The sequence below is a fragment of the Scyliorhinus canicula genome, chromosome 12 (assembly GCF_902713615.1).
Source record: "Scyliorhinus canicula chromosome 12, sScyCan1.1, whole genome shotgun sequence".
Lineage (NCBI taxonomy): Eukaryota > Metazoa > Chordata > Chondrichthyes > Carcharhiniformes > Scyliorhinidae > Scyliorhinus > Scyliorhinus canicula.
Window position 1 is genome coordinate 29,116,861 of NC_052157.1, and position 14,846 is coordinate 29,131,706.

General features: G+C 51.7%; 1 protein-coding gene across 2 annotated transcripts in view; it reads right to left on the bottom strand.

The window, feature by feature from the left end:
* aqp9b (aquaporin 9b) overlaps nucleotides 1–14,846 on the bottom strand; it is a 111,327-nt gene that overhangs the window by 25,123 nt on the left and 71,358 nt on the right. For both annotated transcript variants that reach the window (XM_038814088.1, XM_038814087.1), the window contains 2 exons: nucleotides 8,601–8,738; nucleotides 8,399–8,517 (listed from right to left, as the gene is read on the bottom strand). In XM_038814088.1, the coding sequence (XP_038670016.1) occupies nucleotides 8,399–8,517; nucleotides 8,601–8,738 (257 nt within the window). The remainder of the gene's footprint in view (nucleotides 1–8,398; nucleotides 8,518–8,600; nucleotides 8,739–14,846) is intronic.

The following is a 14,846-nucleotide window of genomic DNA, read 5'->3' on the forward strand; positions in this document are numbered from 1 at the left end:
GCCTGCATGCCATTGTAATGTAAAGGTTCTCAGAACAGTAAGGGCTCACGTGGGACTGGAGAATAGCACTGCCCACAGTATGATGTATAGGGTCGCACGGTAAGAGAACACCCTCGAACAAGCCTACACCTCAAGGACTGCAGCAGTTCAAGAAGACAACTCACCACCAACATCTGAAGGGCTACTCGGGGTGGACAATAAATGCTGGCTTAACCAATGACGCCCACATCCCGTAAATTAATTTTTAAAAAATTCATGACATTCACTGGGATCTGTAACTCGTTAAAGGTTAACAATAAACGGTTTATGTTTAAACATGCAAGCCTCAAGATCTGATCAAATGAACCCATGGTGCTCAACTCCATTGGCGCCATAACACAAGATGGTTGGCAACAATGGTTTGCTAAAGGGTATTCTGGAGGTGGAGGCATCATAATGCAATATGGCGATCAGCGGTGATCTGAAGGGTGACATTTTAAACAATCAACCTGGAACGTAATCCCAAGAACTGAAAGACTAAAAGCAGCAAGCCTGACCAGAGAGATCTCTGCCTAAGAAATTAAAGAATAAATGGCAAGGCCCTGAGTGACGAGGCATGAACAAAGCTGGTCAGTTCACAAGATGGTGAGCAAAGGAATTACACTTATTTTGTGTAATGGATGGCAGTCCCAGGGTTCAGCAGCCACAGCACAGCTGAAAGAGAGACGCAGAAGGGGGCGAAAGTGGTGCAATGGTGGCGAGGCTAGGGTTAAAAAAAAAGTCTGAAGTTTCAAAAGGAAAATCGTGGAGATGAAGATTGAGACCTGCAGGCCACAGTTAAAAAAGAACGGAAAATGCCTGCAGCGTGTAAGAGAGAGGGAATCCTTTTCAGTCGGGTTCCTAGCTTCCTGTCCAGAGGAGAAAAGTACTGCAGGGTTAACAACTCATAACTTTTTTAAAGAACGTGCGCCAGGCAAAACTCCCGAAGCACGGGATATTCAAAATGAAAAAAATGAGGGGTAGACCAGTAGATGAGAAGTATGTGCTGAATGACATGGAATTGCGGAAGAAGGAGATATGGGATGTAGACTGGCCGAAAAGGTTTAACAGTTCCGCCTGTAAGAATTTGTTGTTAGGGGAGATGGTTGGGAATGGTGCAAAATACCAAGTTCGATCCTCCATTAACCAGAATGCATTATGAAATATTAGTTATGAGTGTGTGCTGGTGTACAGAGTTGGCAGCGAAGGGAAGAAGGACTATCCAGTCTGTTACATTATCTGCCCCAGTCAGATTGCTGAACTTCTGAATTGCTGAACTAGGTGTACAGGTCCATAGATCACCGAAAGGGGCAACACAGGTGGAGAAGGTAGTCATGAAGGCATACGGCATGCTTGCCTTCATTGGCCGGGGCATTGAGTATAAGAATTGGTAAGTCTTGTTGCAGCTGTATAGAACCTTAGTTAGGTCACACTTGGAGTATTGATGGAACCATCAATTCACTAGACACGTGCTTTAAGATATGAACAGTGGTTTTAATCAACTTACAACAGAGCCAGCCTGTTCCACATTGAACTCTCGATGAACTGAACGACTGGCTCTGAGCATTGGTATTTATACAGCAGTCCAGGGGGAGGAGTCATGGGCGGAGCCAAAGGTGGAGCCCTGTACAAACTCCTAAGCATTCCCAGCGCTACTCCCCCTAGTGGTCGGGCAACGCAACTGCGCTTATCAATGCATGGTCTCATGTATATATAATACAGTGTGAATTACGGAATTACATTCACCACAAGTATAGTGTTCAATTCTGGTCGCCACACTACCAGAAGGATGTGGAGGCTTTGGAGAGGGCACAGAAGAGATTTAGCAGGATGTTGCCTGGTCTGGAGGGCATTAGCTATGAGGAGAGGTTGGTTTGTTCTGTTAAGGGAAATTTACATTGGAGGTTCTTCATTTATTCATTAAGAATCCCTCTATTTTATTATGTTTAACTATTAGCTTATGCCTGCAATAGTGTGGACTGCTGAGCCATTCTATACTAGCTTACTCACCACGGCAATCTAATTCTGCAATGGCCTGATAAGTACGGTTACTGGCGAGTCATTCTCTAGCTGACATCTGCAATGTTCCGATTAATTCCTGACATTAATTCCTGTTTCTGACAAACTGGCTGTTAACTATTGAGACATCTGTTATCCTTGTAATTGGGGACAAGGATTTGTGGACGTTAGTTAACGGATGGTCTCAGAGGAATGTGATTGGAAGCTAATTGTTGCTAGGGGGGGTCTAATTGGTCCTGTATGTAACCCCCCCCCCCCCCCCCAAGCTAATGAGGAACTAACCAAGTGTGTACATGTATAAAAGAGGATAACTGCCGTTGTACAATTCAGATGGTGACCACGAGCACTGCGGAGAGCCTGGCTTTCTCCCAAAAGCTTTTGCCAATAAATGGACTTGACTCAACTCTTTGGTGTGAATAAGTCATTTCCCACTTCAGTTCTCACTGGAACGACGGAGGTTGAGGGGCGACCTGATAGAGGTCTACAGAATTATGAGGGGCATAGACAGAGTGGATAGTCAGAGACTTTTTCCCAGGGTAGAGGGGTCAATTACTAGGGGGCATAGGTTTAAGGTGCGTGGGGCAAGGTTTAGAGGAGATGTACGAGGCAAGTTGTTTTTACACAGAGGGTAGCGGGTGCCTGGAACCCGCTGCCGGAGGAGGTGGTGGAATCAGGGATGATTGTGACGTTTAAGGGGCATCTTGACAAATACATGAATAGGATGGGAATAGAGGGATACGGACCCCGAAAGTGTAGAAGATTTTAGTTTAGACGGGCAGCATGGTCGGAGCAGGCTTGGAGGGCCGAAGGGGCTGTTCCTGTGCTGTACTTTTCTTTGCTGTTTGTTGTTCTTGCAGCTCTGCAGTCTGGGAGGTGAGGGAGTTGGCACTCAGTTGAGAGGGTGATATTCCTGTCTCGCTGAAATGCACACACAAGTCTGTCCCTTCTGAATTTCTGTTTCTTTGAGGCTCTGATCTGTTGACATTCTGTTTTTTTTGCCACCTGCTTGATGCAAGTGCTGCTGTGTAAAGAATGATGGAAAGATTGATGAAAGATCCCGCAAAGGAGTGAGAGTTGAGTGAGTCAAGCACTGTCCCTTCCTGTCTCTGAGGTCCCACCTGTCGTGACGCTGTGCCGTGTGGACTGATCTGTCCTTTTAAAGGATACACTCCACTTTCCATGTGCTGCAGTCAATTAAACCTACTTTACATGCCGTTTACATCAAAGGCTACCCCGATCCAGGGCGCCATGGCAGCCCAGTGGTTAGCACTGTCGCTTCACAGCTCCAGGGTCCAAGGATCGATTCCCGGCTGTGGTCACTATCTGTGCGGATCTGCACGTTCTCCCCGCCTGTGCGTGGGTTTCCTCCGGGTGCTCCGGTTTCTTCCCACAGTCCAAAGATGTGCAGGTTAGGTGGATTGGCCATGCTAAATTGCCCTTAGTGTCAAAAAAAAGGTTAGGTGGGGTTACTGGGTTACCGGATAGGGTGGAGGTGTGGGCTTAAGTGGGTGCTCTTTCCAAGGGCCGGTGCAGACTTGATGGGACCAAGGGCCTCCTTCTGCACTGTAAATTCTATGATTCTATAAGAGCTTGACCAGAAAGCTCATGTGCAATTGCCTGTCCAGCAGGGTGTAAATCTCTCTATCATTGGCATAACATTGATTACAAGTCGTTTTGAGGAAACTAGCCCCAATGTGCCACCTACTCAGAAGTTTCGTTGGTGAATGCATCATTTGGGGTGCAGCAAAGGTTTCTAGATGGGGAGCTCCTAATTTTGATCCTTGATGAACAAGCTAAATAAACTCAGCCATCATCTCGGTCGGATGAAAATTTTTAGCAGCAGAAAATTGGGAAGGAGAGCCTCACAGTCTTCCATCCATTCAAATTGTGAGCAGCTTCTGCTAGTCCATGTGATAAGGACCTTCTTTGCAACAAACTCTTACCCTCGTGTACTGAGTAAGGAATTCTGCCCCAGGAGACCGAGGCTAGCAAATGATGCCTGAAAAGTGTATTTTTGTAAAATGTTGTGGAGATTTGGAATTATTGCACACAAGCAAAATTGTACCATGATACGATCTAAATCACATGCTGCATTAAATGAAAACAGGATCTGGAGTAAAAATAAGACCATATGGGACAGTTGATTCCAAATTTCTTCAATAGCTGTTTACCAGCTGGAATTCATGTGAAACTTTTATTAAATGTCGATATAAGTACCATCATTATATAATTAAAAATATGGCACATGTCAAAGAAATGATAAAAGGAAGCTTTTAGGAAGATTTAAAAGGAAGATTTAAGAAAACGTCAAACTAATGTTGGGAAAACAAAAGCATTTAAGGGAATTAGATTAGTATTGGTAAGCATTAGAAATTAGGTATAGTTTTAAGTGTGTTCAATTTCATGTTTCTGCGCTTGGAAGTGTAAAACCTATAGTTAGATTCATGTTGGACAAAGGTGTTTGTATATGTGGGGGTTGCCTAAGTTCCAACTGGGGTTCTATTGTGTTGAGAGAGGGCTGTGAACAACAAATATATCAACAGAGGAATGTGCTTAGCAACTGGAGCCTTGTAAGATAGAGAAACAATTAAGTTTTAGTTGAGCTAATTTGATTGCTGTTGGAGGCAGGTAGTGAAAGAGAAGGTAGCTCTGTGACACCGATGAGGGTGGGTGTGACATGCGGAGGTCTAGGTGTCTTCATTTTAACAAAGTGGGATAGATTTGAGCAGACCAGTAGGTCAGGGGTTTGGTCGGGTCAAGGATGAGAGTTTGGCCCATGAGTTGGAGGGTGAGGATCCAATGGAGGTTGGGGATGGGGGTGGCTAGTCGAGATGTGGGGAAGCCCCCTGGGAGGTTGTGGTGAAGGTGGATTTCTATGAGGGCATTGGTCTGGATATTTATGCTGAAGTTAAAAGAGGTTTTATTTCTCCTAAGCTTTTCTGATAATAATCTTTATTATCACAAGTAGGCTTACATTAACACTGTAATGAAGTAACTGTGAAAGGCCCCTCGTCGCCACATTCCGGCGCCTGTTCGGGTACACAGAGGGAAAATTCAGAATGCCCAAATTACCTAACAGGACATCTTTCGGGATTTATGGGAAGAAACCGGAGCACCCGGAAGAAACCCATGCAGACACGGGGAGAACGTGCAGACTCCGCACAGACAGTGACCCAAGTGGGAATCGAACCTGGGACCCTGGAGCTGAGAAGCAACTGTGCTAACCACTATGCTACCGTGCTGCCCTTCTGAGTAACTATTAGCTTAATCCTGGTGGAACCATCCAAAGTTAGAGATTTAAATAATCTCGTCGGTTGGTTCACAGCACAGCGCAATTGTCCAGAGGAAGTTAGTCCATCTAAAAGACATTCTCCAGCCTAAATTGGGGTACTCTCCAAAGTCCGGTGTGGGGGTGATCAGAAGTTATGGCCCATTGTCATGATTGTTTATTGGTTTGTGGTTTTCTTTGATCTGCCATTCAGCATGCGTGATAACATTGGGGTTAAGTTTCTGAGTTCACACCAGCATTGGGAAACATTGCCAATGGACACAAAATCAAAGGCAATGCAGCCAATATGCCCGCCTTGGAGTGCCAGGCTTCTTCAGCCAGTATGGAGTTAGAAAATCACACCGTTTCAATAATGCTGCTTTCTCTTTCGCACTTTAGTTCCACGAATTGAATCTATGAATTGGATACATACTTTGCACTGATCATGGCCAGGATTCTCTGAGCCTCCGCGCCAAAATCGCTCTCAACGCAGAGGCGGAGACCCGCGATTGGCTCCAACGTCGGGACGTGAACCTCCGGCGACTGGAGAATCGGCACCGGTCGTGCGGGCACGGTTGACGCGGCGCCGATCGGGGGCCGTTGAAAGAGGCCCCCGCGGCCATTCTCTGCGGTTGGCCGCCGAGTTCCAGCCGAGTTCCGCCGGCGTGGTTCCCGTATTGGTTGCACCCGGCACGGCTGCGCTGGCCGTCGTAGTGGGGGGGGAATCAGTCTCCTGGGGAGGGGGCCCTCCACGATGGGCGATCGGGGGCCACCGATCGACGGGCGCGCCCGATCTGGGAGGGGGGGGAACTACCTTCTTCCATGTTGGCCCGCTGTGTGGCCCCGCCATGTTGTGTGGCCCCGCCATGTTGTGCGGCCCCGCCGCCGCAGCTGACCGCCACCTGCATGCGCGTACCCGCGGCCAAAAGTGCAGGGCCACGTATCGGCAGCAGGAGCTGTGCGGCGCACGCCGGGGCCCTGCCATCCCTCTTAAAACCAGAGAATCACTCCGGACATTTTGAAAAAGTCAGGAGTGATTCGCGCCCGTTTTCTGGCGGGCGTGGGGGACATTGCCCCGTTTTTGGAGAATCCCGGCCCATGAATCTGTCCTGATGAGTGTATGTCTCTTTTTTCATCAATTCTGTGTGACCAAGCAATGATGGTTTTATTGCAGCCTTCCTTCAGAGTCAGTTATTCTGAAATAAGAGATTAATGTTTACAAGATAAAATTCAACCCAGACTGTCAAAAAAAAGCAAGTTGTCATTTTGTAACAGAGTTTTATTTTTTTTAAAGTAAAAGATTCAAACAGTCAATAGCTTTACTGAATATATTTTAATGAGATTCTTATGGATGAAGCATCGGTGTGTCAGTAAAGACCATGGGCTGGATTCTCCGCAGTCCCACACCGAAATCCTGTTTGGCGCGGGGGCGGAGAATCTGCTTCTACAACGGACCCGGCCGGCACCGCACCTGCGATTCTCTGGTCCCCGGTGAATTGCTCGCGTGTGATTTACGGCTACGGGGCCTTTGCCTGGGGCCCTCCCAGCGATGCTCCAGTCCTGACCGGCAGAATTCCCGATGGCGTGGTTCTGACCACGTCTGGCTGGTCCGGGCTCTCGCGTGGCAGATGTGGGCTGAGTCCCCAGCCGCCCTGGTGGGGGTTTCAAGTACTGAGGGGGCCTTATGGGCAGCCGGGGCGGCGATTGGGTAGGATAGATCGAGCGGCGCACGGCTGATCTCGGAGACCTTCTTTGTCGGTCCAGGTCTGCCGGCTGAGTCCGCCATCGCGTTCGGCTTGGCCGCTGCCGTGCGCATGCGTGGACTCGTGACCAGAAGTGCGGGGGCAGGTATCCACAGCTGACGCTGCGAGAAGAGCTCCAGGGCCCAGCCAGCCCCTTTCAAGGTAGGAGAATAGGGGCGCGATTCTCCGCAACCACGATGGGTGGGAGAATAGCGGGAGGTCCGCTCCCGCACCTCCCGCTATTCTCCCACCCCCCCCAAAATGGCGTGTCCGGTTTTCCAACACGCCACTCGGAGAAACGCGAAACGGCGGCCCGCGATTCTCCGGCCCGGATGGGCTGAGCGGCCTGCCGTTCCCGACCTGTTCACGACGGCGGCAACCACACCGGGTCGCTGCCGTCGTGAACATGGCGCGCCAGGTAAGTGTGGGGCCTGGGGGGGGCGGATCGGGGATTGAGCACCACGACCGTGCTCGGGAGGGGACGGGCCCGCGATCGGTGCCCACCGATCGTCGGGCCGGCGTCTCAAGGGGACGCACTCTTTCCCCTCCGCCGCCCCACAAGATCAAGTCTTGCGGGGCGGCTGAGGGGAAAGACGGCAACCGTGCATGCGTGGGTTTGAGCCGTACAACCCGCGCATGCGCAGCTGACGTCATTAGGTGCCGCCGCGGCGTCGTTCTTGGAGCGCCGGGCCTTGAAGCCAGGGACAAGGCCCGGCGCCCGAGTTTCCCGGTACGGCCCTCCTATCCCCCCGGGGAGGGGAGAATAGGGGGCCGGGAGAGGCTTCCGACGCCGTTGTGAACCTCTCCTGGTTTCATGACAGCGTCGGGCCTTGCGGAGAATTCCGCCCTGGGTGTAAATTTTTTTAAGGACAGACTGGCGTGAAACACCAGCGATTTTACGCCGGAGTGGGTACATAGCCCATTTTCTGGAGAATCCAGCCCCGTCTCTTGCTCCTTTCATATGTCATATACTTCACACTTTGAGTTAAACTGGAAATAGGAATTGTGGCAGCTAACTTGCACAGAGCGGAATGCGCAGCAAGAGAAGGGAAAATGGGATGCAGGCTGCTCCAACGTGGTGAAGCTTCAACCCACTGAGTCACAAATTGGTTGGAGTTCTACATTTCTGATCTGATACAGAGGGCGTGTGCTTCCCATGGGGTGTGTGAGGAAATGAAAAAGATGCATGATTCCAGGCTGCACTCATACAACTTCTAACTCACCAGTGGCAGCAGTTACTGGATGTTTCCCAAAGCGCTTCTCGCATTAATGAAGAGGAGTGAAAAATGGAACACGTCAGAAGCAGTCGACAAGGAACGGGTCAGGTTAGTTTGGAGGATTCTGTGTTTACCTGGTCTGCAAAGCCATTCGCAAAGGATAAATGTGGAGCTGGATAAGAGGAGAAAATCTGCGCTGTTGCGTTTTGGCCCGTTATTGCCAAGTTCCCGCCATCAAAAGCCATGAATGCATCTAAAAAGCACACAAAGGTTATTGGAGCAGGCGCTGGTTCCCAATGGTCTCTCCAAGTGTAAATGTAAAAATGACAGACTTACCGTAATAAAGCCCAAAGACTGCCGCTGAACCGACAAAGGCTCCAATAAACTGAGCAACGCAGTAGACAGGCAGTTTCAGCCATTGGAGCCTTCCCAACACACACATGGAAAGGGAAATAGCAGGATTCAGATGTGCCCCTGTAACAATATTAGACATATTTACTGTTTGGCGGAGTGAGGGGCAGATCCATATTCTGTGTCACATTGTCCAGTGATAGCTATCACATTCCATACATTAACCACATGGCAGTCATGCTATTTCCACTCACAGCTTGGGGAAACGCTCAGAAGTATGTTCATCCATTGGCATCAAGCGAAGTCTCAGAAATGACACGTGTGAAGATGAATGACCATCTCAGATATTTCACAAAGGACGTTCACGACCCCCCCGCCCCAAATTTCGAAAGGGAACCAAAGAGTTTCTTCCGATTGCTTCTTAATTTTAAAAATTATTTTTAAAATTGATTTTCGTTTATCTTTATAACGGAAAAGAAATGAAATGAAAACACAGGAAACATCTACAGGAACACAAAGCATATTGACATCCAAATGATCGTTAACAGCAGCCATACCATTAACTATATCCATGCTATCCCCTTGTATTAAAACATACTAGGGGAGTGATCGAGGCAACAAAGGCATAACCTATTGGTTGCCGTGGCAGCATCAATGGTTTCCCCCCTCCCTCAGCACGCCTTTAATCCCTCTGTACTTGTTTCCCTTGCATTCTGGGTGTTGCCTCCTCTCCTTGCTTCGCCTCCCCCCCCCCCTTCGTTTCTCCTTTCTAGATTGGCCTCCCGCAGCCCCTCCCCCCCCACTGTCTCTCTCACTCCACCCCCCCTCCCCAAACTCCGGCCATTAGTTGGCTGCTGGTCACGAACAGGTTCTCGAAGAGGTTGGTGAATTGCCGCCATGTATTGTGGAAGACTTCTTCCGATCCCCTGATGGGTGTGGTGAATATAACATGGTAATTCACACTGTATCTTGTAAGCGCAGTAGCGTTATCCGACCACTAGGGGAAGTAGCTCTGGGAATGCTCAGGAGCTTGTACAGGGCTTCACCCTTGGCTCCTCCCACGACTCCTCCCCCTTGTGCTGCTGTATAAGTACCCTTGTCCAGAGTCAGCCTGCAGTTCACCGAGAGTTCATCACCGGGTAACAGGCTGGCTCTGAAGTAAGTTGATTAAAGCCTAGATTCATATCTGAAAACACGTGTCTGGTGAATTGATGGTTCCATCAATTTAATCAACTTAGGAACAGTCAAGATCGATCATGGAATTGGCCCTCAAGCCTGGACGCCTGGAACTCGACCCGCAGGATGCAGAGGCAAAAGAAATCTTCTCCCACTGGCTGCGGTGCTTTAAGGCCTACCTGGCAGAAGCGAGCACAGCCGAAACGACAGAGGAACAGAAGCTAAGTCTACTGCACGCGAGGGTTAGCCACCAAATCTCTATGCAACTAAACTCGGCCGGTTCAATAACTGCACGCTAGCGGTACTCGATAAGATATATGTAAGGCCCATTAACGAAGTTTACGCACGCCATGTGTTCATGACTCGCCGCCAGCGGCCTACAGAATCACTCGCCGAATTTTTAAGTGAACTCAATAATTTGTCAAATGACTGTAATTATCAAGCGGTTACCGCGGCTGAACACAGAGAACTTGCTGTACGCGATGGTTTTGTAGCGGGCCTCAGGTCTAATTATGTGCGCCAACGACTGCTGGAAAAGGGGGCCCAAGACTTAGAAACAACTGTGGAAGCTGCTACCACGATGGAGGTCTCCATCCGCAGCCTTAACTCGTTCCCCGCGACCCAATCATGGGCCCCCGACCAGCGACTCCCCCAGGCCTGTGCTACGCGGCCGCCCAGCCACCATGCTGCCCCAGCCAGCCACTATGCTGCTCCAGCCAGCCACTATGCTGCTCCAGCCAGCCACTATGCTGCTCCAGCGTGCCGTTTCTACGGCCAGAACCAGCACCCGCGGCAGCACTGCCCGGCCCGCAACGCGACCTGCAGCAGCTGCGGGCAGAAAGGCCACTACGCAAGAGTGTGCCTCGCTAAAAGGGCCCCAGCTTCCAACTCCCCAGCGGCACGAAGTAATCGCTCCCCACTCCCACGGGGCCCGAAACGCTGTGGCCTATGCCCCGACTCCGCCCCCTCCCGCCACGTGCGATCCATGGGGACCGCCATCTTGGCAAACCTCCACCACGCGGCCGGCCACGTGCGACTCATGGGGGCTGCCATCTTGGACGCCATCTTCCTCGCCGCCCGCCGCGTGCGATCCACGGGTCCGACCTGCATCTCCACGCTCGGACAACTCATCGGAAGAGTATGACTATGAACTCAGAGGGCAGTCATCACGGGGCCACTCCAGCACAGCTGATCGAGCTGCCGACTACCCGCACGACTATGAACTCAGAGGGCAGTCATCACGGGGCCACTCCACCACAGCTGATTGAGCCGCCGACTACCCGCAACTCAGCGCAGTCACTCTGGACCAATCACGCCCGAAGCATCTGCGAAACTCGATGACAGAGGTCCAAATCAACGGGTACAACACGCCATGCCTCTTTGACTCCGGGAGCACAGAGAGCTTCATACATCCAGACCTGGTAAGACGCTGTTCGCTCCCCGTTTTCCCCGTGCAGCAAACTATCTCGCTCGCTTCAGGCTCCCATTCGGTCCAGATCCAGGGGCGCACCGCCGCGACATTAACAATCCGAGGCCCTAGCTACTCAAAATTCAAACTCTACGTTTTGCCCGAACTCTGCACGCCACTCTTATTAGGCCTAGATTTTAAATGTAACCTTAAGAGCCTCACCCTCAGCTTCGGCGGGCCCCTGCCCCCACTCACTATCTGCAGCCTCGCTACGCTGCAAATTCCCCCCCCCCCCCCTCTCTTCGCCAATCTTACAAAGGACTGTAAACCCGTAGCCACTCGTAGCAGGCGATACAGCCTACAGGATAGGGTATTTGTCAGAGCAGAGGTCCGAAGGCTTCTCAGTGAGGGATTATAGAGGCCAGCAATAGTCCCTGGAGAGCTCAGGTGGTGGTCGTTACGACCGGGGAAAGATTCCGCATGGTTGTCAACTATAGTCAGACCATAAATAGATTTACGCTCCTCGACACGTATCACCTCCCCAGGATTGCAGACATGGTTAACCAGATCAACCAGTACCGGTTCTTTTCCACGGTGGATCTGAAGTCTGCATACCACCAGCTCCCAATCCGCCCGGAGGACCGCCACTACACGGCATTCGAGGCCGATGGCCGCCTCTTCCATTTCCTCCGGGTCCCCTTCGGCGTCACTAATGGGGTCTCGGTGTTCCAACGAGCAATGGACCGAATGGTGGACCAGTACGGGCTGCCAGCCACGTTTCCGTACTTGGACAATGTCACCATCTGCGGCTATGACCAGCAGGACCACGACACCAACCTCCACCGTTTTATCCAGACGGCACAGAAACTGAATCACACGTACAACAAGGAGAAATGCGTTTTCCTCACAACCAGACTAGCCATCCTCGGCTATGTCGTGGAAAACGGAGTCCTGGGCCCAGACCCGAACCGTATGCGCCCCCTCTTAGAACTCCCCCTCCCCCATTGCCCCAAGGCCCTCAAACAGTGCTTGGGCTTCTCCTACTGCGTCCAGTGGGTCCCTCAATAGGCGGACAAAGCCCGCCCACTCTTTAAGGCCACACGATTTCCCCTGTCAGCCGAGGCACGCCAGGCCTTCGACGGCATCAAGGAGGACATCGCCAAAGCGGTCATGCGGGCGGTGGATGAATCCACTCCATTTCAGGTTGAGAGCGATGCCTCAGAGGTAGCTCTAGCAGCCACACTAAATCAGGCAGGGAGACCAGTCGCATTTTTCTCCCGAACCCTCTCCGTTTCGGAACTCCGACACTCCTCAGTCGAGAAAGAAGCACAAGCCATCGTGGAGGCTATTCGTTACTGGAGGCACTACCTCGCAGGTAGGAGGTTCACCCTCATCACCGAACAACGATCGGTTGCCTTTATGTTTGACAACTCGCAAAGGGGCAAAATTAAAAACGATAAAATCCTGCGGTGGAGGATCGAACTCTCCACCTACAGCTACGATATTAAGTATCGACCGGGGAAGCTCAACGATCCCCCGGATGCCCTATCCCGCGGGATATGCGCCAGCGCGCAGATCGACCGCCTGAAAGTCATCCACAACAACCTCTGCCACCCAGGGGTCACCCGGCTCGCCCACTACATCAAAGCTCAAAATCTGCCTTTCTCCACTGAGGAGGTAAAAGCAGTCACCAGAGACTGCCCGATCTGTGCGGAGTGCAAACCGCACTTCTATAGACCAGACAGGGCCCACCTGGTCAAGGCTTCTAGGCCCTTTGAACGCCTCGCGATCGATTTCAAAGGGCCACTCTCCTCAACTAACAGGAACGTTTACTTCTTAAACGTCATAGAGTTCTCCCGCTTCCCATTTGTTATTCTGTGCCCCGATATGACTTCCCACACAGTCATTAGGGCCCTGCATATTATCTTCACCCTGTTTGGTTTCCCCAGCTACGTGCACAGCGACCGGGGTTCGTCCTTTATGAGTGACGAGCTGCGTCAGTACCTGCTCGACACGGGCATCGCCTCGAGCAGGACTACCAGCTACAACCCAAGGGGGAACGGGCAGGTGGAGAGGGAGAATGCGACGGTCTGGAAGACCGTCCTACTGACCCTCCGGTCCAGGAATCTCCAAGTCTCCCATTGGCAGGAAGTCCTCCCAGACGCGCTCCACGCTATCAGGTCCCTCTTATGCACAGCGACCAATCAGACCCCTCACAAGCAGCTCTTTAGTTTTTCCAGGGGCACTACCACGGGGGTCTCACTTCCGGCATGGCTGAAGGCACCAGGCCCTGTACTCCTCAGGAAGCACGTCAGGGCGCACAGAACCAGCCCCCTTGTAGAGAAGGTGCACCTGCTTCACTCCAACCCCCAGTCGAGTTCCCTGATGGCTGTCAGGACACCGTATCCCTCCGGGAACTTGCACCCGCTGGGTCCAGCATCCCCTCTATCACTACAGATGCACCACTCACCCTACACCCCATCCAGCCGCCCCCTCGCGCTCCCGAGCCCACTAGCTCGCTGCATTGGTTCCGCGCAACCCAGCCGCCCCCTCGCGCTCCCGAGCCCACTAGCTCGCTCCACCTGTTACGCGCGCCCACACCGGCTAACCCCCAGCGCTCTCAGTCCCCAGTCGAACCAGACGGGTATGGAGCTCGGACGAGATCTTCCCTGGAGTCCGCCATCGTACCCCAACCCACAACACCCGTCCAGCCACCGCAAGAGGCTGCAACCCCGGTGCTCCGCAGATCGCAGCGGACAGTCTGACCACCGGACAGACTCAATTTATGAACCACCACCCCCGCCAGACTTGATTTTTTTTGTAGGGGGTGAATGTGGTGAATGTAACTCCGTAGTTCACACTGTATTGTTATATACATGAGACCATGCATTGATAAGCACAGTTGCGTTGCCTGACCACTAGGGGGAGTAGCGCTGGGAATGCTTAGGAGTTTGTACAGGGCTCCACCCTTGGCTCTGCCCACGACTCCTCCTCCTGGACTGCTGTATAAATACCAATGCTCAGAGCCAGTCGTTCAGTTCATCGAGAGTTCAACGTGGAACAGGCTGGCTCTGTTGTAAGTAGATCAAAACCACTGTTCATATCTTAAAGCAGGTGTGTAGTGAATTGATGGTTCCATCAGGGTCGTTCTCTTTTTTTGCGATCAGCAGTTTTGAGGCATGCGCCAGTCTAGGCGGCAAGGCCTCTCTCGACAGTGAATCACTGAACATCTCCCACAGGTGCAGGGCCAGTGCTGCCGCAAACCTTTTAGAGAACTCCACTAGGCATCGATCCGGACCCGGTGCCTTTCCCGACTGCTCTCCGTGACCTCCCCTGGTCCTCGCGGTCCTTCCCATCCCTGTTTCTGTTCCTCCCCCTGATGGTATGTCCAGCCCGTCGAGAAACATTTCACCTTCGAGTCCACCTTTAGGGGCCTGGAGGTGTACGGTGCCCGGTAGAAGGTCACAAAGGCATCGCTGATCTTATTTGGCTGCGCTTGCCGTTCCCGTCCCTCACCTGCGTTATCTGCCTCATGGCTGCCTGCTTTCTCAGCTGGTGTGCCAGTACATGGCTGGCTTTGTCTCTGTGCTCATGGAAGGTCCCTTCTGATTCCTTCTTGAACAAGTCTCGCTGCCAACTCTTCATTT